Source organism: Heptranchias perlo, chromosome 3 (assembly GCF_035084215.1).
Source record: "Heptranchias perlo isolate sHepPer1 chromosome 3, sHepPer1.hap1, whole genome shotgun sequence".
NCBI classification, from domain to species: domain Eukaryota; kingdom Metazoa; phylum Chordata; class Chondrichthyes; order Hexanchiformes; family Hexanchidae; genus Heptranchias; species Heptranchias perlo.
Window position 1 is genome coordinate 137,503,749 of NC_090327.1, and position 24,603 is coordinate 137,528,351.

The 24,603-nt window shown below is 43.7% G+C and overlaps 1 protein-coding gene across 6 annotated transcripts in view; it reads right to left on the reverse strand.

Moving 5' to 3' along the window:
* Positions 1–24,603, reverse strand: part of LOC137320261 (sperm-associated antigen 1-like) — a 202,524-nt gene that overhangs the window by 30,501 nt on the left and 147,420 nt on the right. For all 6 annotated transcript variants that reach the window (XM_067982047.1, XM_067982044.1, XM_067982043.1 and 3 more), the window contains one exon: positions 13,074–13,200. In XM_067982047.1, the coding sequence (XP_067838148.1) occupies positions 13,074–13,200 (127 nt within the window). The remainder of the gene's footprint in view (positions 1–13,073; positions 13,201–24,603) is intronic.

Here is a 24,603-nt window from a genome sequence, read left to right on the forward strand (position 1 = left end):
GACCTCTATCAGGTCACCTCTCAGTCTTCTCTTTCCTAAAGAAAAGAGCCCCAGCCTGTTCAATCTTTCCTGATAGTATCATCCTAGTAAATCTTTATTGAACCTTCTCCAGTGCCTCTACTTCCTTTTTATAATATGGAGATCAGAACTGTGCACAGTACTCTAAGTGTAGTTCTACACAAGTTTAACATAACTTCCCTGCTTTTCAATTATATCCCTCTAGAAATGAACCCCAGTGCTTTGATTGCTTTTTTTTTGTGGCCTTATTAACCTGCACCGCTGCTTTTAGTGATTTGTACATCTGTACCCCCAGATCTCTCTGCTTCTCTACCCATTTAGACTCTTATTTTCCAAGGAGTACTTTTTTAAAAATTTGTTCATGGGAGGTGGGTGTCGCTGGCAAGGCCAGCATTTATTGCCCATCCCTAATTGCCCTTGAGAAGGTATGAACATACGAATTAAGAGCAGGAATAGGCCATTCAGCCCCTCGAGCCTGCTCTGCCATTTGATAAGATCATGATTGCTGATTTGATTGCGACTTCAACCCTACTTTCCTGTCTACCTACGATATCCTTTGACTCCCTTGTTAATCAGGAATCTATCTATACAAACAATTGAGAAGGTGATGGTGAGCCGCCATCTTGAACTGCTGCAGTCCGTGTGGTGAAGGTTCTCCCACAGTGCTGTTAGGTAGGGAGTTCCAGGATTTTGACCCAGCGATGATGAAGGAACGGTGATATATTTCCAAGTCCGGGTGGTGTGTGACTTGGAGGGGAATGTGCAGGTGATGTTGTTCCCATGTGCCTGCTGCCCTTGTCCTTCTCGGTGGTACAGGTCGCAGGTTTGGGACGTGCTGTCGAAGAAGCCTTGGTGAGTTGCTGCAGTGCACCTGTAGATGGTACACACTGCAGCCACGGTGCGACAGTGGTGAAGGGAGTGAATGTTTAGGGTGGTGGATGGGGTGCCAATCAAGCGGGATGCTTTGTCCTGGATGGTGTCGAGCTTCTTGAGTGTTGTTGGAGCTGCACTCATCCAGGCAAGTGGAGAGTATTCCATCACACTCCTGACTTGTGCCTTGTAGATGGTGGAAAGGCTTTGGGGAGTCAGGAGGTGAGTCACTCGCCACAGAATACCCAGCCTCTGACCTGTTCTTGTAGCCACAGTATTTATATGGCTGGTCCAGTTAAGTTTCTGGTCAATGGTGACCCCCAAGATGTTGATAGTTGGGGATTCAGCGGTGGTAATGCCATTGAGGGGAGTTGGTTAGACTCTCTCTTGTTGGAGATGGTCATTGCCTGGCACTTGTCTGGCGCGAATGTTACTTGCTACTTATCAGTCCAAGCCTGGATGTTGTCCAGGTCTTGCTGCATGTGGGCACGGACTGCTTCCTTATCTGAGGGGTTGTGAATGGAACTGAACACTGTGCAATCATCAGCGAACATCCCCATTTCTGACCTTATGATGGAGGGAAGGTCATTGATGAAGTAGCTGAAGATGGTTGGGCCTAGGACACTGCCCTGAGGAACTCCTGCAGCAATGTCCTGGGGCTGAGATGATTGGCCTCCAACAACCACTACCATCTTCCTTTGTGCGAGGTATGACTCCAGCCACTGGAGAGTTTTCCCCGATTCCCATTGACTTCAATTATACGAGGGCTCCTTGGTGCCACACTTGGTCAAATGCTGCCTTGATGTCAAGGGCAGTCACTCTCACCTCACCTCTGGAATTCAGCTCTTTTGTCCATGTTTGGACCAAGGCTGTAATGAGGTCTGGAGCCGAGTGGTCCTGGCGGAACCCAAACTGAGCATTGGTGAGCAAGTTATTGGTGAGTAAGTGCCGCTTACTAGCACTGTTGATGACACCTTCCATCACTTTGCAGATGATTGAGAGTAGACTGATGGGGCGGCAATTGGCCGGGTTGGATTTGTCCTGCTTTTTGTGCACAGGACATATCTGGGCAATTTTCCACATAGTCAGGTAGATGCCAGTGTTGTAGCTGTACTGGAACAGCATGGCTAGAGGCGTGGCTAGTTCTGGAGCACAGGTCTTCAGCACTACAGCTGGGATGTTGTCGGGGCCCATAGCCTTTGCTCTATCCAGTGCACTCAGCCGTTTCTTGATATCACGTGGAATGAATCGAATTGGCTGAAGACTGGCTTCTGTGATGGTGGGCTAATCGAAAGGAGGCCGAGATGGATCATCCACTCATCTTCTGGCTGAAGATGATTGCAAACGCTTCAGCCTTGTCTTTTGCACTCACGTGCTGGACTCTGCCATCATTGAGGATGGGGATGTTTACAGAGCCTCCTCCTTCCGTTAGTTGTTTAATTGTCCACCACCATTCACGACCGGATGTGGCATGACTGCTAAGCTTTGATCTGATCCGTTGGTTGTGGGATCGCTTAGCTCTGTGCATAGCATGTTGCTTCCACTGTTTAGTCCTGTGACGTAGCTTCACTAGGTTGGCACCTCATTTTTATATACACCTGGTGCTGCTCCTGGCATGCTCTTCTACACTCCTCATTGAAGCAGGGTTGATTCCCTGGCTTGTTCATAATAGTAGAGTGAGGAATATGCTGTGCCATGAGGTTACAGATTGTGCTGAATACAATTCTGCTGCTGCTGATGGCCCACAGTGCCTCATGGATACCCAGTTTTGAGCTGCTAGGTCAGTTCTGAATCTATCCCATTTAGCACGGTGGTAGTGCCACACAACACGTTGGATGGTGTCCTCAGTGTGAAGACGGGACTTCGTCTCCACAAGGACTGTGCGGTGGTCACTCTTACCAATACTGTCATGGACAGTTGTATCTGCAACAGGTAGATTGGTGAGGACGAGGTCAAATACGTTTTTCCCTCGTGTTGGTTTGCTCACCACCTGCCGCAGGCCCGGTCGGGCAGCTGTGTCCTTCAGGATTCGGCCAGCTCGGTCAGTAATGGTGCTACCGAGCCACTCTTGGTGATGGACGTTGAAGTCCCCCACCCAGAGTACATTCTGTGCCCTTGCTACCCTCAGTGCTTCCTCTAAGTGGTGCTCAACATGGAGGAGGACTGATTCATCAGCTGAGGGAGGGCGGTAGGTGGTAATCCTACCAAAAGGTACCACCTCACACTTATCTATATTGAAATTTATTTGCCAATTACATGCCCATTCTGCAAGTTGGTTAATGTCTTCCTGTATTTTATCACAATCCTTCTAAGTATTAAATATCACAGAATCATAGAAAGGTTAAGCATGGAAGGAGGCCATTCGGCCCATCGAGTCTGTGCCAGCTCTACGCAAGAGCAATCCAGCTGGTCCCACTCTGCTGCCCTATCCCCGTAGCTCTTCAAATTTTTGCCTTTCAAGTACTTATCAAGTTCCCTTTTGAAGGCCATGATTGAATCTGCCTCCACCACCCCCTCGGGCAGTGCATTCCAGATCCTAACCACTCGCTGTGTAAAATAGTTTTTCCTCATGTCACCTTTGGTTCTTTTGCCAATCATCTTAAACCTATGTCCTCTGGTTCTTGGCCCTTCCGCCAATGGGAACAGTTTCTCTTTATCTACTCTGTCCAGACCCTTGATGATTTTAAATATCTCTATCAAATCTCCTCTCAATCTTACCTGTTCCAAGGAGAACAACCCCAGCTTCTCCAGCCTATCCATGTGACTAAAGTCCCTTATCCCTGGAATCATTCTGGTAAATATTTTCTGCACCCTTTCTAAGGCCTTCACACCTTTCCTAAAGTGTGGTGCCCAGAACTGGACACAATACTCCAGTTGTGGTCGAACCACTGTTTTATAAAGGTTCATCATGACTTCCTTGCTTTTGAACTCTATGCCTCGATTTATAAAGCCCAGGATCCCGAACACTTTCTTAACCACTTTCTCAACCTGCCCTGCCACCTTCAACGATTTGTGCACATATACCCCCAGATCTCGCTGTTCCTGTACCCCTATTAGAATTGTTCCCACTAGTTTATATTTCCTCTCCTCGTTCTTCCTACCGAAATTTATCACCTCACATTTTTCTGCGTTAAATGTCATCTGCCACGTGTCCATCCATTCCATCAGCCTGTCCATGTCCTCTTGAAGTCTATCACTATCCTCCTCACTGTTCACTACATTTCCAAGGTTTGCGTCATCTGCAAATTTTGAAATTGTGCCCTGTACACCCAAGTCCAAGTCATTAATATGTATCAAGGAAAGCAGTGGTCCGAGTACCGACCCCTGGGATACACCACTGTACATCTCCCTCCAGTCCGAAAAACAACCATTCACCACTACTCTCTGCTTCCTGTTACTTAGCCAATTCTGTATCCATATTGCTACTGCCCCCTTTATTGCAAGGGCTTCAATCTTGATGATAAGCCTATTATGCAGCACTTTATCAAACGCCTTTTGAAAATCCATATACACCACATCAACTGCATTGCCCTCATCTACTCTCTCTGTTACCTCCTCAAAAAACTCTTATCAAGTTAGTTAAACACGATTTGCTTTTAACAAATCTGTGCCGGCTTTCCCTAATCAATCCATGCTCATCCTAGTGACTGTTAATTCTGTCCCAGATTATCACTTCTAAAAATTTCCGAGGCATAGAATATAAGAGCAGGGAGGTTATGCTGGAACTGTATAAAACACTAGTTAGGCCACAGCATGAGTACTGTGTACAGTTCTGGTACCACATTACAGGAAGGATGTAATTGCACTAGAGAGGGTACAGAGGAGATTTACGAGGATGTTGCCAGGACTGGAGAATTTTAGTTATGAGGAAAGATTGGATAGGCTGGGGTTGTTTTCTTTGGAACAGAGGAGGCGGAGGGGTGATTTAATTGAGGTGTCCAAAATTATGAGGGGCCTAGATAGAGTGGATAGGAAGGACCTATTTCCCTTTGTAGACAGGTCAATAATCAGGGGGCATAGATTTAAAGTGGTTGGTAGAAGGATTAGAGGGGAACTGAGGAAAAAGATTTTCACCTAGAAGGTGGTGGGGATCTGGATCTCACTGCCTGAAAGGGTGGTGGAGGCAGAAACCCTCATCTCATTTAAAAGTACGCGGATGTGCACCTGAAGTGCCGTAACCTACAAGGCTACGGACCAAGTACTGGAAAGTGGGATTAAGCTGGGTGGCTCATTTTTGGCCGGCGCAGACACAATGGCTGAATGGCCTCCTTCTGTGCCGTAAATTTTCTATGATTCTATAAGTTTTTCCACCACCCGAGGTTAAACTGACTTGCCTGTAGTTGCTGAGTTTATCCTTGCACACTTTTTTGAAGAAGAGTGTAACATTTACAATTCTCCAGTCCTCTGGCACCACCTCCGTATCTAAGGATGTTTGGAAGATTATGGCCAGTACCTCTGCAATTTCCACCCTTACTTCAGCAACCTGGGATGCATCCCATCTGGACCAGGTGACTTATCTACTTTAGGTACAGCTAATCTTTTTAGTACCTCCTCTTTATCAATTTTTAGCCCATCCAATATCTTAATTACATCTTCCTTTACTGAGATTCTGGCAGCATCTTCTTCCTTGGTAAAGACAGATGCAAAGTACTCATTTAGTACCTCGGCCATGCTCTCTGCCCCCATGAGTAGATCTCCTTTTTGGTACCTGATCGGCCCTACCGCTCCTCTTACAACGCTTTTACTGTTTACGTGTCTATAGAAAACTTTTGGATTCCCTTTTATATTGGCTGCCAGTCTATTCTCATACTCTCTCTTTGCCCTTCTGATTTCCTTTTTTACTTCCCCTCTGAACTTTTGATATTCATCCTGGTTCTCACTTGTTGTCAATCTGACATCTGTCATATGTCCCTTTTTTCTGCTTCATCTTACTCTCTATCTCATTTGGATTCCAGCGAGCTCTGGCTTTAGTTGCTCTACCTTTCTCCTTCGTGGGAATCTACTTAGACTGTACCTGAACCATCTCCTCCTTAAAGGTCGCCTATTGTTCAATTACAGTTTTGCCTGCCAATCTTTGATTCCAATTTACCCGGGCCAGACCTGTTCTCATCTCATTGAAATTGGCCCTCCTCCAATTGAGTATTTTTACTTTACAGTGGTCCGTGTCCTTTTCCATAGCTATTCTAAACCTTACGATTCTATGATCACTGCTCCCTATATGCTCCCCACTGAAACTTGCTCCACTTGGCCCACATCATTCCCCAGAATCAAGTCCAGCAATGCCTCCTTCCTCGTTAGGCTGGAAACGTACTGGTCAAGAAAGTTCTCCTGAACACTCTTCAAAAATTCCTCCCCCTCTTTGTTCCTTATATTATTACTATCCCAGTCTATATTCGGGTAGTTGAAGTCCCCTGTTATCACAACTCTATGGCCTTTGCACCTCTCTGTAATTTCCCTGCAAATTTGCTCCTTTATATCCTTCCCACTAGTTGATGGCCTATAGAATACACCCAGTAGTGTAATGGCATCTCTATTGTTTCTTAACTCTAACCAAATAGATTCTGTCCTTGACCCCTCCAGGACATCCTCTCTCTCTAGCACTGCAATATTCTCCTTAATCAATGCTGCCACCACCCCTCCTTTCTTCCCATCCCTATCTTGCTGAGATTACTACCTTTGAGATCCTGCTTATTAATCTCTTTCCTAACTCCTTAAAATCTGCCTGCAGGACCTCATCCCTCTTTCTACCTATGTTGTTGGTACCGATATGGACCACGACCTCTGGTCTGTTTACCCTCCTCCTCCAGAATGTTCTGCAGCCGCTCAGTGACATCCTTGACCCTGGCACCAGGGAGGCAACATAACATCCTGGAATCAGGTCTGCGGCCGCAGACTGTTCTCCATTTATAGAATCCCCTACCACTATTGCTCTCCTGACCTTCCTCCTCCTGCCCCTGTACAGCTGAGCCACCCATGGTGCTCTGGTCTTGGCTCCGGCTGCACTCCCCAGAGGAACCCTCTCCCTCACCAGTATTCAGAACTGAATACTGGTTAGAGAGTGAGATGCCCTCAGGGGACTCCTGCACTACCTGCCTGGTCCATGTCTGTCTGGCGGTCATCCAGTCCCTCTCTGCCTGCACTTTCTTAAGCTGTGGGGTGACCACCTCCAGAAACATGCTATCCACATAGCTCTCAGCCTCGCAGATGCATATTAGTTGTCTGCCAGTCCTCTGACACTGTTCCCTTTTCTAATAAATTTATATATATATATATATATATATATATATAAAAAATAGTGCCTCTGCTAGCTCTTCCCTAACTTCTTTTAATATGTGTGGATGCAATCCATCCGGGCATGGGGTTTTATCCTCTCTAAGTTTGATTAGTTTATCAATTATCTCCCTCCCTTCCATCTTAATTGTCTTTATATCTTTTTTGATCTCTTCTTCTCGTTACCTTGTTAGTCACCCTGGTAAATATTGAGGTAAAGTAATTATTTAATATTTCTGCCATTTCGCTGTCATTACCTGTAAGTTTATCATGTGTATCCCTTATCAATATCATATGAATTTCATAGTTTCTCTTTGCTTTCCTAATTGTTTTTTTTCACTTCTTTCTTAACATTTTTGTGTTCCATTTTGTCATCCTCTCCTTTATTGTCTATGTACTTAGTGTATGCCTTTTTCCTTACTTTCAATTTTGCCCCTATTTCTTTATCCATCCATGGTGTGTCATTGCTGGCTAGTTTGTTCTTGCTTTTTAGTGGGATATATTTCACCTGGACTCTATTGATCACTGCGTTTTAAATGTTTCCCACTGCTGTTCTATTTCTTTGTCAGTAAATTTTCCCTAGTTCCATTCTCAGCCCCTTAAAATCAGCTTTTTTCCAATTTATTGCTTTGGTCTTTGTCTTATTTATGACCTTCTCAATCTTTAGCTTAAACCGTACTATGTTGTGATCGCTATTGCCTAAATGTCCCCTGCGCTTACTTCTCATCTGTTCTGGTTCATTTCCCATTACTAGATCCAGCAGTGCTTCTGCTCTTGTTGGGCTTTTTACATACTGGGTAAGAAAGGAGTCCTGCACACATTGTAAAAACTCTATTCCCTGTACCCCTTTACCTACATCTTCTTGCCAGTTGATTTTGGGGTAGTTAAAATCTCCCATGATTATTATTCTATGTTCTTTATTCATTTCACATATTTGTTTACATATTTCTTCCTCCACCTCCTTTCCACTATCAGGTGGTCTGTAGTATACCACTATTAGCGTGATCGATCGTTTCTTATCTTTTATTTTAACCCATTCTGTTTTTATCCTTCTGTTACTTATGACTCTTTTTTCTACTACCATTATGTTATCTCTAATTAGTACAGCTACTCTACCACCCCCTTCTTCCTTCCTTATCCTTTCTGATTATGTTATAACCTGCGATATTTAGTTGCCAGTCCTCTTCTTCATGTAGCTGTGTTTCAGTTATTCCTACTACATCTGGTTCCTTGCAATGGATTATTGCCTCCAGTTCCCCTGTTTTATTTTGGACGCTGTGAACATTGCTGTACAGGCAATTCATCTTTCATAGTTGTTCCTTTTACTTTAATTTTACCAGTCCTTTTATACTTCTGTTTTATAACTGCATTTGTTCCTTGACCGTTTATGTTATCTTTATTCTTTACCCTGGTCTGACCTTTACACTCATCGCCTGTTTCTTTTATCTTTAGGATTGTTGTTATTGCTACCAGATCCCTCCCCCCATCTTGCTAATTTGAAGCCTTATCCACCGCTCTATTTATTCTTTCCGTTGTGGCTCTGGTCCCGTTCTGATTCAGGTGGAGTCCATCCCAGCGGTACAGCTCCTTCCTGTCCCAGTACTGGTGCCAGTGTCCCATGAAATGGAACCATCACTTCCAATACCACTCGTTCAGACCTACCTATCCCTATGCCAATTAGCACGTGGCTGGGGTAGTAATCGGGTAGTAATACATAAATACTGTGGCTACAAAAGCAGGTCAGAGGCTGGGTATTCTGCGGCGAATGACTCACCTCCTGACTCCCCATAGCCTTTCCACCATCTACAAGGCACAGATCAGGAGCGTGATGGAATACTCTCCACTTGCCTGGATGAGTGCAGCTCCAACAACACTCAAGAAGCTCGATACCATCCAGGACAAAGCAGCCCGCTTGATTGGCACCCCATCCACCACCCTAAACATTCACTCCCTTCACCACCGGCGCACTGTGGCAGCAGTGTGTACCATCCACAGGATGCACTGCAGCAACTCGCCAAGGCTTCTTCGACAGAACCTCCCAAACCCACGACCTCTATCGCCTAGAAGGACAAGGGCAGCAGGCACATGGGAACAACACCACCTGCATGTTCCCCTCCAAGTCACACACCATCCGGACTTGGAAATATATCGCCGTTCCTTCATCGTTGCTGGGTCAAAATCCTGGAACTCCCTTCCTGACAGCACTGTGGGAGAACCTTCACCACACGGACTGCAGCGGTTCAAGAAGGCGGCTCACCACCACCTTCTCAAGGGCAATTAGGGATGGGCAATAAATGCTGGCCTTTCCAGCGACGCCCACATCCCATGAACGAATATATATATAAAAAAATAAATAAATTACCACCTGTGAGGTCCTGCTTTTTAATTTAGTTCCTAGCTTCTGATATTCTCTTAGCAGGACCTCCTCCTGATATCATTGGTGCCGACATGCACCACAACAACTGGATCCTCCCCCTCCCTTTCCAAGTTCCTCTCCAGTTGCTCTGAAATATCTTTTACCCTTGCACCAGGTAGGCAACTCACCCTTCTGGACTCTCAGTTGCAACTACAGAGGATGCTATCTATCCCCCATTATAGAATCCCCAATGACTACAACTTTTGTATTCTGATCCTCCCACCGTGGACTACCTCATGCTCCATGGTACCATGGTTAGCATTCTGGGCATCCTCCCTGCGGCCTTCATCCTTATCCTCACAGGTATCAAATATTTCGTACCTGTTGAATAGGATTAGTGTCTGCGGGAGCTCCTTCTCGACCTCTCCTAGGTTCGCACCACTCTGCTGACTAACAGTCACACTTTCCCCTTCCTGCACCTGTGCTTTCCTCTAAGGTGTTACTATACTCTGGAGAAAACTATCTGGACATTCCTCCCCCTCCCTTATGTGTTAGAGTGTCTCCAACTCGCACTGCAGCTCAAAGACTCTGAGCTGGAGTGTCTCAAGCCTGAGACATTGACTGCAGATGTGGCAACCCGGGACTGTCTCACTGTCCACAAACTCCCACATATTACAGTCCTGACACACAGCCTGTACTGCCATTTCTAGTTTTTACTTATTATCAATAGCTTATTTCTAGGACTAAAAGAATCACTTGCAATCTAGATTATATTTAGTAAATGGATTTAGCTTGGTTTCAAAATAATTAGTAATTATTTAGTCCTTTTTTATTTATGTATTTTTAAATTTAAATTTTAAAAGTTGATAGATTAGTTTATAGTCCCTTGGTTTAAATCACTTAGCACCTCTTTCCCCCTCTGCACCTAATTCCCACACTCACTAAATTCCCAGTTGAAAGTCCTCACTCTGTTAGCAATTCACTCTGTTAGAAGTTCATTCTGTTAGAAGTTCACTCTGTATATGTGTATTAAATCCACTACATTCCCCTCTTTGATTTATTTTTAGCTTCCCTTGTATCGCTGGTATTTTGTCCTCTTCCTCTACTGTGAAAACAAATACAAAGTCTGCCATTTCCTTATTGTCCATTATCGTCTCACCTTCATCTATCTTTAATGGGCCCACATTGCCCTTACCACACTCGTCCTCTTTTACTGTTAGCTTTGATATCCTTGTTATCCAAGATTGTTTCTCTTATTCCCTCTTTGCACCTCTAATTACTTTCTTTGTAATCCTTTGTTGCTTTTAATAGCTTTCCCAGTCTGCTAATTTCCACTTTTCCTTGCATTTGTGTAAGCTTTTTCTTTTAACTTGACATTGTTTCTTACCACATTTGTTGACTATGATTGCTCAACTACATAAGTGGAGCTTTTGCCATTTAGAGGTATGTACTGGCTTTGTATCATACCAAATACTTCTTTCAATACTTCGTAGTGTTTGTCTGTAGGTTTACCCATTAATAGTTTGGCCCAGTTTAGTGTGGTCAATTTATTTCTCATCCCTTCATTGCCTTACTTAAATTTAAAACCATGGTTTGTGACTTTCCCTTCTCCCTCTCAAATCTAATATCAAATTCAATCATATTATGGTCATTATTCGCAAGATATTCACTACCGTCAGATTGTTAACTAATTCTGGTTCGTTACTCATCATTAAATTTAGTATGGCCTGTTCCCTTGTTGGTTCTAAAACATCTTATTCCAGAAAACTGTCCCAAATACATTCCAGAAATTCGAGGCCTTTACTACTTGAGCTGTTCCGCTTCTCCCAGTCTATGTGAAAATTAAAATCTCCCATTATAACCATATTTCTGCTACATGTATTTATACATAGCCCCACTACATCACTACAGTCAGGAGGTCTGTAGACAACTGCCACCAGAATCTGACATCCTTTGCTGTTCCATAGTGATCCACAGCCTGATCACCCTTTACTGGTTTATAGTCCTTTCTACAGTCCTATATATCCTTTCTGCGAGAACCTGGGTCTCAGGTACTGCCTCTTCCTGTCCCAGTACTAGTGCCAGTGTCCCATGAAATAGAACCCCTCCTTCCCACACCAGTCTTTCAGAATTTACTTACCAGATCTGTTTATCCTTATGCCAATTAACACGCTGCTCAGGTAGTAACCCACACATGACCGCCCCTCAATTGCATCATCACATTTGTAACCCAGAGATTACCACCCTCTACTGCTGTAACTACACACCATCCAATATCTAATATAATTATACAAAGCAAAGGTTAGTTTACTGTTTCACTGAGATTCATGTAGATAATCCCTCCTATTAAAAGAAAAATGATTGATCCCTGATAGATGCTAAACAACAGCAATTCATGTTTCTACAGCGCTCCTCGTTTCAAGAGTGTACAAAAGACAGGTGGCGTGGAAAAATAGAGGGAACCAATTCATTGCAGTGTAGGGAGCTGGTGGAGCTTGGAAAGAAGAGGGGTGATGTGAATAAGGAACTTTAAGTGGGTGGGATGTAGTCAGGAGCTTTCTGAATGAGTTGTAATTTCTGGAGGATGGCTAGGAAAGCATTAGAAAAGTCTCAAGATCAAATGTGATGATGCAATTGAGGGGCGGTCATGTGTGGGTGAGGGAATCAATGTAGAGGATGAGGGGCAGTGAGGTGAGCAGGGGAAGGAAGTTGTTGGGAGGATGAGTTCAATTGGAGATTGAAGTCACCAGGGATTATGAACTGATTAGTACAGAGATCAAAGTCAGATAGGACATGCATGGAATGCTTTCAAATTATTGGCAAAGTGACATTAGCTAATAAAGCTGAGTATGGATGGCAATAAGTAGGTTTTGACCATATTATAATCTCCAATAAAGCTGGAATAACTATTACAGCAAATCATTTTACTGAAAAATATCCCTTGGTGTTTATGTATGTCTGATTCTGTATATTGATTATTGGTAAAATTCTGTGTATTGATTATTGGTAAAGAGATTACATTTTAACATGGTGTGAAAAGTTCTGATTAGTCAGTGTTTTTCTACTATTAGAAACTATGCTAATTAGGGCTGCTTCCCATAATGTGGCTGGAGCACCTGAGCAGTGCTTGTTGCTCAACCCCCATTAACAATGGGCATTAGAAGGGAGGCCCAATTCAATTTTTTTTTCCCTGGGTGACCACAAAAGGCCATTTCGTCTCCGGTACTGTGCTTCTCGCCCCCGTCCCTTCACAAAGGTCCTTTATCCTTCAGGTGCTAGCAGTTGCTAAGATGCTCCTGGTGCCCAAAATTCTGTCCCCATGAACGTGGCATATTCCTAGCACGTTATGTGCTTGGGGAATTTTTTTTATTATAATGATTTGGCCTTAAATTATGGGGCGAGGTCAGCACATTACGGCATAGGCGTTGCTAACGGTCCTGGTACAGCACAGCCAGGATCCAATATATACCCCAAGGTCTCCACACACCAGCACAACAATTATTGTTACTAATGGATTAAATGCCAATATTCATCTGATGTGGCTAATCCAGAGCCTTACCTTTAATCCTCTGTAAGCTAGGGCTCTTCGGTACAAAGCTTTTATATTAGTGGGTTCCAGCTGCAGAGTTGTGTTACAGTCTTCTTCAGCCTCCTTATATTGATTAAGTTTCAGATAACACAGTGCTCTAGGAAAAACATAAAACAAAACAGTTTTTGTTTAACAATGCACATCTGTGGCATGTCTTGAGAAATTTTCAAATCCAGAGTCAACCTAAAAATTCCAAATATTGGCTGAGAAAAATTGGAAATACTGCATACATGTTCAGATGCCGACACCTTCATAATGAAATCACTCCTGTGATGTAGGTAACCCTAGAATTGACCCCCTCTTCCACACACAAAAAAATTAATATTTTTCAGATCCTGTACTTATTTTTGAATCAATGAAACCTAACAATTCAGTGTGAAATTACAGTAATTTATATTTCAACTGGTGCAGTACCTTTTTGGCACAACAGGAGTAGAGTTTCAGTATCAAGCATTTTACTGAAAGGGTATCCTGGTATTGTCCATTGGAGACCCCAAATGCTGTATCACTGACTGATGAACTATCAGTTTGCACCCATGATTCTTCATAAATGAGTTCTCTTTAGCTCAGTTGTGCTATGTGACGAGTTGCATCCCGAAAGAAAAGAGGGAAAAACTGGAAGGACTATCAGAGCACTCTTGTATATCTTCTGGCAGTTGGTTTCTATATGACATTAACTAAAGCCAATATTCAGATTATCTAGCTGTCTAATGGATGCAAAGACATTTAAGAAAAGGTGAAGGGTAGAAAGTTACTTATTAACTAACAGAAAAGCTTGCACTCAACCCATCAAAAAGAAAAGTTTAATTGAGCATGAAAAAAAACTTGTTCTTTACTTGAAAACCCACCCTATCTCTGTAACATCTTCTAGCCCTACAACCCCAGAACTCTGTTCTTTTGAGTCTGACCTCTTGTACATTCCCCCTCCCTTTGCCCCTCAGTTGGCAGCAGTGCCTTCAGCTGTCCAAGCCTTACACTCTTGAATACCCTCCCTAAACCCCACCACCTCTTCACCTCCCTGTCCTCCTTTAAGACCTTCCTTAAAACCTGCCCCTTTCATCAAGCTTTTGTTCACATCTTCTATTATTTCCTTCCGTGGTCCACATCCATTTTTTTGATTACATCTTTGTGAAATACCTTGGGACAATTTTCTACATTAAAGGCACTATATAATGTCAAGCTGTTGTTGTAAGATTTAGTATCAGCTAAATGCTCTAAACTTAGTTCAAAATAAAACACATTTTGCATTACATTCTTACCCAACTGCAGCATATAAATGTTGACACGGTGGGGGAGGGGTGGGGGCCCATTATTTTGAAGCACGAAAGTGCAGCACCATGGAGTGGATCCACCCTTCCATAGGTTCAACCCTTCCACTGAACTTCACTGAATGGAGACCAGTGTATCCCCAGGTCAGGAAGTAAAAGTGAAGGTAGGGAGAGTCACTGCTGGGCTGCTGTCGCATGCTTCCCAGTAGAGTGGCACTGCAAGGGGCCTGGAGCATGACATCCATTTCACCTCAGGATTGCTGCTCATCCTCGAAGGTGCTTTTTTGATGTGACAAACTTAGTTTGTGCAACAATCAGTGATTGCTGTTTCCAGGGTTTGTAGAAATATGACATGGGAAAATGTGGGCATACAGGATTGTTGGAAAGATTCACCCATTTATTGGGGATGCCTTGGAAGTCCTGCTGCAGGAGTCGCAGCAAAGGAGCATGGTTCTCATTGGAGCAGAGGAGAACCTTCTTGTGAAAACAAAGCTGCCTGGATGAGCATTATAGAATCATAGAATCATAGAAGTTACAACATGGAAACAGGCCCTTCGGCCCAACATGTCCATGTCGCCCAGTTTATACCACTAAGCTAGTCCCAATTGCCTGCACTTGGCCCATATCCCTCTATACCCATCTTACCCATGTAACTGTCCAAATGCTTTTTAAAAGACAAAATTGTACCCGCCTCTACTACTGCCTCTGGCAGCTCGTTCCAGACACTCACCACCCTTTGAGTGAAAAAATTGCCCCTCTGGACCCTTTTGTATCTCTCCCCTCTCACCTTAAATCTATGCCCCCTCGTTATAGACTCCCCTACCTTTGGGAAAAGATTTTGACTATCGACCTTATCTATGCCCCTCATTATTTTATAGACTTCTATAAGATCACCCCTTAACCTCCTACTCTCCAGGGAAAAAAGTCCCAGTCTGTCTAACCTCTCCCTGTAAGCATTGTGCAGACAGTAAATGTTGTTGGACCTGGGAGCAAATGAGGAAGAAGTTTTCTAACACCAGGAAGAGTACCAAGGTACATGTACCCATCCTTTACACATTATTACACTTGGGGCATAGAACTCAGATAGAGATGAGAATCCTAGCACCTGGTAAGGGTTTTGTGCCCTGTCCGCCTGATGCCTCCTTTCATAGAATTACATAGAATTTACTGCACAAAAACAGGCCATTCGGCCCAATTGGTCTAAGTTGGTGTTTAAGCTTGTGAGGAAGATGGTGTCCCTTGCAAACACTGCATCTGTCACATGCTTGATTTGGCAGAGGGTCCCTGTAGTGGATTGGAAGGATCAGGTGGCATTAACGTTTAACACATTGGCTACCTTCACAGCTATAAGAAGGGCCATCCCTATTTTAGAAATTGCAGTGGAGGTGAAGGGACATGCCTTGTCCGACATGCCCAGGTAGGAATGTCTGTAAATGGGGTACACTGTGCCTCAGGTGTCATCGCCTTTCCTTTTGGTGTCCCCTTATGAACTCTTCTTCCTCATCTAAAATATGCAATGCTTTAGGAACCCCAAAAGGAACTCCCGATGTGAGCACTTGGTATGTTGCAACTTCAATTGCAACAGCAATCAATAATACTGGATGAAAGTGTTGTATAATAAAAATGAAGGTACAAAATGACCTCCTCCACAACAGCAGAAATTAAAGCAAGAAGAAAAACAACTAAGCATCAATATTTTCTTTAAAAGAAGATAGTTTCAACTTTCTTAACATAAACCTAACTTTTATAAATCCAACTTCAGCAGGCCAGGGCAGGGGCTTAAGTCACATGCCCGGCCGTACACGTGGATGGTATGGTACAGGATGGTATGTTGCCTACTTGGTGCCATGGTCAAGGACGTCACTGAGTGGCTGCAGAACATTCTGAAGGGGGAAGGTGAACAGCTAGAGGTTGTGGTCGATATCGGTACCAACGACATAGGTAGAAAGAGGGATGAGGTCCTGCAGGCAGATTTGAGGGAGCTAGCAAAGAGATTAATAAGCAGGATCTCAAAGGTAGTAATCTCTCGATTACTCCCGGTGCTATGCAAAAGTGAGTATAGAAATAGGAGGATAGAGCAGATGAATGCATGGCTGGAGAGATGGTGCAGGAGGGAGGGCTTTAGATCTCAGGGGTGTTGGGACTGGTTCTGGGGGAGGTGGGAGCTGTACAGGCCAGATGGGTTGCACCTCAGCAGAGCTGGGACCAATGCCCTCGTGGGGAGGTTGACTAGTGCAATGGGGGGGGGGGGGTTAAAATAATTTGGCAGGGGGTTGGGCACCAGGGTGTCACATTGGAAAGGAGAAACAAGGTGCACAAAGGATTGGGAGAGACAGATAGCCCTAGAGTAAGAAATAGTACGGTATTAGGTGGGATCAGACTAAGAGAGAGTACAAGAAGGTCTATGTTGGTTTGCAGTGTCTGTGTGTAAATGCACAATGTGTGGTAAACAAGGTTGGTGAGCTGCAGGCGCAAATAGCCACATGGTAATATGATGTCATGGCGATAACAGAGGGCAGGATTGGGTATGAAATATTCCTGGATACCAGGTGTTCAGGAAAGATAGGGAAGGAAAGAAAGGCGGGGCGGGGTGGTGGCAGTATTGATTAAGGAGAATATTGCAGTGCTGGAGAGAGAGGATATCCTGGAGGGGTCAAGGACAGAATCTATTTGGTTGGAGTTAAGAAACAATAGAGGTGCCATTACATGACTGGGTGTATTCTATAGGCCACCAACTAGTGGGAAGGAGATAGAGGAGCAAATTTGCAGGGAAATTACAGAGAGGTGCAAGGACCATAGGGTAGTGATAATGGGGGACTTCAATTATCCTAATATAGACTGGGATAGTAATAGTGTAAAGGGCAGAGAGGAGGAAGAATTTCTGAAATGTGTTCAGGAAAACTTCCTTGATAAGTACGTTTCCGGCTCAAGGATGAAGGAGGCATTGCTGGATCTGGTTCTGGGGAATGAGGTGGGTCAAGTGGAGCAAGTGTCAGTAGGGGAATATTTAGGGAACAGTGATCATAGTATCATAAGGATTAGATTAGTTATGGTAAAGGACAAGGAGCAGTCTGGAGTAAAAATACTTAATTAGAGGAGGGCCAACTTCAGTGGGTCGAGAACGGATCTGGCTTGGGTAATTTGGAATCAAAGATTGGCAGGCAAAACTGTAATAGAACAATGGACGGCCTTCAAAAAGGAGATGGTTCATGTACAGTTTAGGTACATTCCCACAAGGGGGAAAGGTAGGGCAACCAAAGCCAGAGCTCCCTGGATGACAAAAAAGAGATAGTAAGATGAAGCAGAGAAAGGGGGCGTGTGACATATATCAGGTAGTTAATACAAGTGAGAATCAGGCTGAATATAAAAAGGGAAGTGAAAAAGGAAATAAGAAGGGCAAAGAGAGACTATGAGAATACACTGGCATCCAACATAAAAGCGAATGCAAAAGTCTTTTATAGGTATGTAAATAGAAACATGTAGTAAGAGGAGGGGTGGGGCCGATTAGGGACCAAAAAGGAGACCTACACAAGGAGGCAGAGGGCATGGCTGAGGCACTAAATGAGTACTTGGCATCTGTCTTTACCAAGGAAGAAGATGCTGCCAAAATCACAGTAAAAGAGGAGGTAGTTGAGATACTGGATAGGCTAAAAATTGATAAAGAGGTGATAATGGAAAGGCTGGCAGTACTTAAAGTAGATAAGACACCCGGTCTAGATGGGATGAATTTTGGGTTGCTGAGGGAAGTAAGGGTGGAAATTGCGGAGGTACTGGCCATAATCTTCAAATCATTCTTAGATATGGAGGTGGTGCCAGAGGACTGGAGAATTGCAAATGTTAAACCCTTGTTCAAAAAAGGGTGTAAGGATAAACCCAGCAACGACAGGCCAGTCAGTTTAATCTCGGTGGTGGGGAAGCTTTTAGAAACGATAATCCGGGACAAAATTAATAGTCACTTGGACAAGTGTGGATTAATAAAGGAAAGCCAGCACGGATTTGCTAAAGGCAAGTCGAATTTAACTAACTTGATTGAGTTTTTTGATGAGGTAACAGAGAGGGTTGATGAGGGCAATGTGGTTGATGTTGTGTATATGGACTTTCAAAAGGCATTTGATAAAGTGCCACATAATAGGCTTATCAGCAAAGTCGAAGCCCATGGAATAAAAGGGGCAGTGGCAGCATGGATACAAAATTGCCTAAGTGACAAGGAACAGAGAGTAGTGGTGAACATTTGTTTTTTGGACTGAAGGAAGGTATACAGTGGTGTTCTCCAGGGGTCAGTATTAGGATCACTGCTTTTCTTGATATATATTAATGACTTGGACTTGGGTGTACAGGACACAATTTCAAAATTTGCAGACGACACAAAACTTAGAAGTGTAGTGAGCAATGAGGAGGATAGTGATAGACTTCAAGAGGATATAGACAGACTGGTGGAATGGGCGGACACGCGGCAGATAAAATTTAACGCAGAGAAGTGCGAAGTGATACATTTTGGTAGGAAGAACGAGGAGAGGCAATATAAACTGAAGGGTACAATTCTAAAGAGGGTGCAGGAACAGAGAGACCTGGGGGTGTATGTGCACAAATCGTTGAAGGTGGCAGGACAGGTTGAGAAAGCGGTTAAAAAAACATACGGGATCCCGGGCTTTATAAATAGAGGCATAGAGTACAAAAGCAAGGAAATTATGATGGACCTTTATAAAACACTGGTTCGGCCACAACTGGAGTATTGTGTGCAGTTCTGGGCACCGCACTTTAGGAAAGATGTGAAGTCCTTAGAGATGGTGCAGAAAAGATTTACTAGAATGGTTCCAGGGATGAGGGACTTCAGTTATGTGGAGAGATTGGAGAAGCTGGGATTGTTCTCTTTAGAACAGAGAAGGTTAAGGGGAGATTTGATAGAGGTGTTCAAAATCATGACCTGGAGAACTGCGTATAGTTTTGGTCTCCTTATCTAAGGAAGGGTACACTTGCCTTAGAAGCGGTGCAACGAAGGTTCACTAGATTAATTCCTGGGATGAGAGGGTTGTCCTAGGAAGAGATGTTGAGTAGAATGGGCCTATACTCTCTGGAGTTTAGAAGAATGAGAGGTGATCTCATTGAAACATATTAGATTATGAGTGGGCTTGACAGGGTAGATGCTGAGAGATTGTTTCCCCTAGCTATAGAGTCTAGAACTAGAGGGCATAGTCCCAGGATAAGGGGTCAGCCATTCAAGACTGAGATAAGGAGGAATTTCTTCACGCAGAGGGTTGTGAATCTTTGGAATTCTCTACCCCAGAGGGATGTGGATGCTGAATCATTGAATATAGTCAAGGCTGAGATATATAGATTTTTGGGCCCTAGGGGAATCAAGGCATATGGGGTTCAGGCAGGCAAATGGAGTTGAGGTCGAAGATCAGCCATGATCTTACTGAATGGTGGAGCAGGCTCTTTAGAACAGAGAAGGTATGGCCTACTCCTGCTCCTATTTCTTATGTTCTTATGAGGTGGGTGCTGAGGGTAGAGCTCGTCAGAAGAATGTGAAGTTTGGCGTGAGGTCAATTAAGATAACTTCTGAGACTATAAATGAAAGCTGGTTGGTTTCTATAATGCAAAAAATGGTGCACAGGCCTACAGGCCTGACCTGCACTGCCTCGAGGCTCTATGCTGTCAGTAGAGCCTTGCAATTTCAGGACATGTCTCTTTGATTTATTTGAGGGTCAACTGTGCCATTGTTGACACAAGTGAAGAACCGTTCAGCAACAGAAGTAATCATTAATAATAACCATATCGCTCTTCATGTCAAAATTCAAGAAAAAAAACTAACTTGAGAGGGGCAGAGCTGTGACTCCCTTCAAACTCAATGTGCCTATCATTGCACCTAAAGGATACTTATGGAGGAATAGAAGTTTAAACAGTTCAAATAGTCAGGGTGTGTTTTGCCTCTGATAGACGCAGGGACGGGGATCCAGGAGGTAGTATTGCAGGGGCCTCAGTCCAATAGATTTGAGGTACTTGCAACCCTTGTGGACAAGTGCAGGGACTGTGGGGAGGAGAGCAAACTGATCAAGGCACCGTGGTACAGGAAGCCGTTCAAGTCGGGGGAGTAAAAAGGAAGATGGTTGTAGTAGGCGACAGTATAGTTAGGTGGATAGACACTGTTCTCTGCAGCCAGGAGCATGAGTCCCAAAGGCTATGTTGGGCCTACCCGTTGCCAGGGTTAAAGACATCTCCTCCGGGCTGGAGAAGAACTTGGAGTGGGAGGGGGAGGATCCAGTCGTCATGGTCCACGTAGGTACCAATGACATAGGTAGGACTAAGGAAAAGATTTTGCTGAGAGAGCTTGAGCAGCTAGGGACTAAATTAAAAAGCAGAACCACAAAGGTAATAATCCAGCCACGAGCAAATTGGCATTGGGTAAATAAGATCAGAGAGATGAATGCGTGGCTCAAAGATTGGGAGAAATGGGTTTCGATTCATGGGGCACTGGCACCAGTACTGGGGAAAGAGAACTGTTCCGTTGGGACGGACTACACCTGAACCATGCTGGGACCAGAGTTCTAGCGAATCAAATAACTAGGGAGGTAGATAGGACTTTAAACTAAATAAGGTGGGGGGGGGGGGGGGGGGAGGGTCCCGGTGGAGAGAAATCTAGAATGCTAAAGAGAAAAGACAAAGAAGCAGTGCAGGAAAGTGATTGGGGTAAGGATAACCAGATTGTGTCAGGAACGGACAGAGGGTACAAACAAAAGACAACAAATAGGGTCCGGGTAAGAAAAAATGGTAATAAGACAAATAGGGCCATAGTACAAAAAGATGTTAAGATGTCTAAAAATGTTAAAAAGACAAATCTAAAGGTACTATATCTGAATGCACGAAGTATTTGTAATAAGGTAGACAAATTAACAGCGCAAGTAGATGTAAATGGATATGATATAATTGCAATTACAGAGATGTGGCTGCAGGGCGACCAAGGCTGGGAGCTGAATATCCAAGGGTACTCGATATTTAGAAAGCACAGGCAAAAAGGAAAAGGAGGTTGGGTGGCGTTGTTAGGAAAGGATGAGATCAGAGCAATAGTGAGAAAGGATATTGGCTCAGAAAATCAATATGTAGAATCAGTCTGGGTGGAGTTAAGAAGCACCAAGGGGCAGAAAACACTGGTGGCAGTTCCAAACAATAGTGGTAATGTAGGGGACGGCATCAAACAGGAAATTAGAGATGTATGTAACAAGGGTATTACAGTAAGCATGGGTGACTTTAATCTACATATAGACTGGCCAAACCAAATTAGCAATAATACTGTGGAGGATGAATTCCTGGAGTGTGTATGAGATGGTTTTTTAGACCAGTACTTTGAGGAGCCAGCCAGGGAACAGGCTATCCTAGATTGCGTATTGTGCAATGAGAAGGGGTTAATTAATAATCTTGTTGTGCGATGTCCTTTCGGGAAAAATGACCATAACATGATAGAATTCTTCGTTAAGATGGAAAGTGAAGTAGTCCAATCCGAAACTAGGGTCCGAAATCTAAACAAAGGAAACTACAAAGGTATGAGGAGTGAGTTGGCTATGATAGATTGGGGAGCTTCATTAAAGGTATGATGGTGGATAGGCAATGGCTAACGTTTAAGGAACAAATGCATGAATTGCAACAATTATACGTTCCTTTCTGGCGCAAAAACACAAAAGGAAAAGTGGCCCAACCATGGCTAAGAAATTAAGGATAGTATTAGAGCCAAAGAAGAGTCATAAAAAGTTGCCAGAAAAAGTAGCAAGCCTGAGGATTGGGAGCAGTTTAGAATTCAGCAAAAAAGGACCAAGAGATTGTTTAAGAGGGGAAAAATAGAGTATAAGAGTAAACTTGCAAGGAACATAAAAGTGGACTGTAAAAGCTTCTACAAGTATGTAAAAAGACAAAGATTAGCGAAGACCCTTACAGTAGAAACAGGAGAATTTATAATGGGGAACAGGGAAATGGCAGAGCAATTAAACAAATACTTTGGTTCTGTCTTCACGGAAGAGGACACAAATTACTTCCCAGAAATGCTAGGGAACCAAGGGACCAGTGAGAAGGAGGAATTAAAGGAAATTAGTATTAGTAACAAAATAGTGCTGGAGAAATTAATGGGACTGAAAGCCAATAAATCCCCAGGGCCTGATGATCTGCATTCCAGAGTACTAAAAGAGGTAGCCATGGAAATTAGTTGTCATCTTCCAAAATTCTATAGATTATGGAACAGTTCCTGCAGATTGGAGGGTGGCAAATGTAACCCCATCATTTAAAAAAGGAGGGAGAGAGTAAACATAACATCAGCAGTAGGGAAAATGCTAGAGTCTATTATAAAGGATGTGATAACAGGGCACTTAGAAAATATCAACAGGATTAGACAAAGGCAACATGGATTTATGAAAGGGAAATCATGTTTGACAAACCTATTGGAGTTTTTTGAGAATGTAACTGTTAAAATAGATAAGGGAGAACCAGTGGATGTGGTTTATTTAGATTTTCAGAAGGCCTTTGATAAAGTCCCACATAAGAGGTTAATGTGCACATGGGATTGGGGGTAATATACTGGCATGGAATCAAAACTGGTTAACAGTCAGGAAACAGAGAGTAGGAATAAATGGGTCTTTTTCGGGGTGGCAGGCAGTGACTAGTGGGGTACCGCAGGGATCGGTGCTTGGGCCCCAGCTATTCACAATATATATCAGTGATTTGGATGAGGGAACCTAACATCTGTGGTGGGTAAAATTTTGGAGTCTATTATTAAGGAGACAGTAGTGGAACATTTGGATAAACATAATTTAATAGGACAAAGTCAGCATGGCTTTATGAAGGGGAAGTCACGTCTGACAAATTTGCTTGAGTTCTTTGAGGACATAATGTACAGGGTGGATAAAGGGGAACCAGTGGACGTAGTGTATTTAGACTTCCAGAAGGCATTCGACAAGGTGCCACATAAAATATTATTGCTCAAGATAAAGAATCACTGGATTGGGGGTAATATTCTGGCATGGGTGGAGGATTGGTTATCGAACAGGAAGCAGAGAGTTGGGATAAATGGTTCATTCTCCGACTGGCAACCAGTAGCCAGTGGTGTTCCGCAGGGGTCGGTGCTGGGTCCCCAACTCTTTACAATCTATATTAATGATTTGGAGGAGGGGACCGAGTGTAACATATCGAAGTTTGCAGATGATACAAAGATGGGAGGGAAAGTAGAGAGTGAGGAGGACATAAAAAACCTACAAGGGGATACAGACAGGCTGGGTGAGTGGGCGGAGAATTGGCAGATGCAATACAATATTGGAAAATGTGAGGTTATGCACTTTGGCAGGAAAAATCAGAGAGCAAGTTATTATCTTAATGGCGAGAAACTGGAAAGTACTGCAGTACAAAGGGATCTGGGGGTCCTAGTGCAAGAAAATCAAAAAGTTAGTATGCAGGTGCAGCAGGTGATCAAGAAGGCCAACAGAATGTTGGCTTTTATTGCTAGGGGGATAGAATATAAAAACAGGGAGGTATTGCTGCAGTTATATAAGGTATTGGTGAGACCGCACCTGGAATACTGCAGACAGTTTTGGTCTCCATACTTAAGAAAAGACATACTTGCTCTTGAGGCAGTGCAAAGAAGGTTCACTTGGCTAATCCCGGGGATGAGGGGGTGGACATATGAGGAGAGGTTGAGTAGATTGGGACTCTACTCATTGGAGTTCAGAAGAATGAGAGGCGATCTTATTGAAACATATAAGATTGTGAAGGGGCTTGATCGGGTGGATGCGGTAAGGATGTTCCCAAGGATGGGTGAAACTAGAACTAGGGGGCATAATCTTAGAATAAGGGGCTGCTCTTTCAAAACTGAGATGAGGAGAAATTTCTTCACTCAGAGGGTAGTAGGTCTGTGGAATTTGCTGCCCCAGGAAGCTGTGGAAGCTACATCATTAAATAAATTTAAAACAGAAATAGACAGTTTCCTAGAAGTAAAGGGAATTAGAGGTTACGGGGAGCGGGCAGGAAATTGGACATGAAGCTGAGTTCGGATCGGTCAAGGCCCTGTGGGTGGCGGAGCGGGCCCAGGGGCTGAGTGGCCGGGTCCTGCTCCTACTTCGTGTGTTCTTTAGATTTGAGGTTAGGATCAGATCAGCCATGATCTTATTGAATGGCTCGAGGGGCCGATTGGCCTATTCCTGCTCCTATTTCTTATGTTCTTATGTTCTTAACCAAATGTGAATATTTCCAAGTTTGCT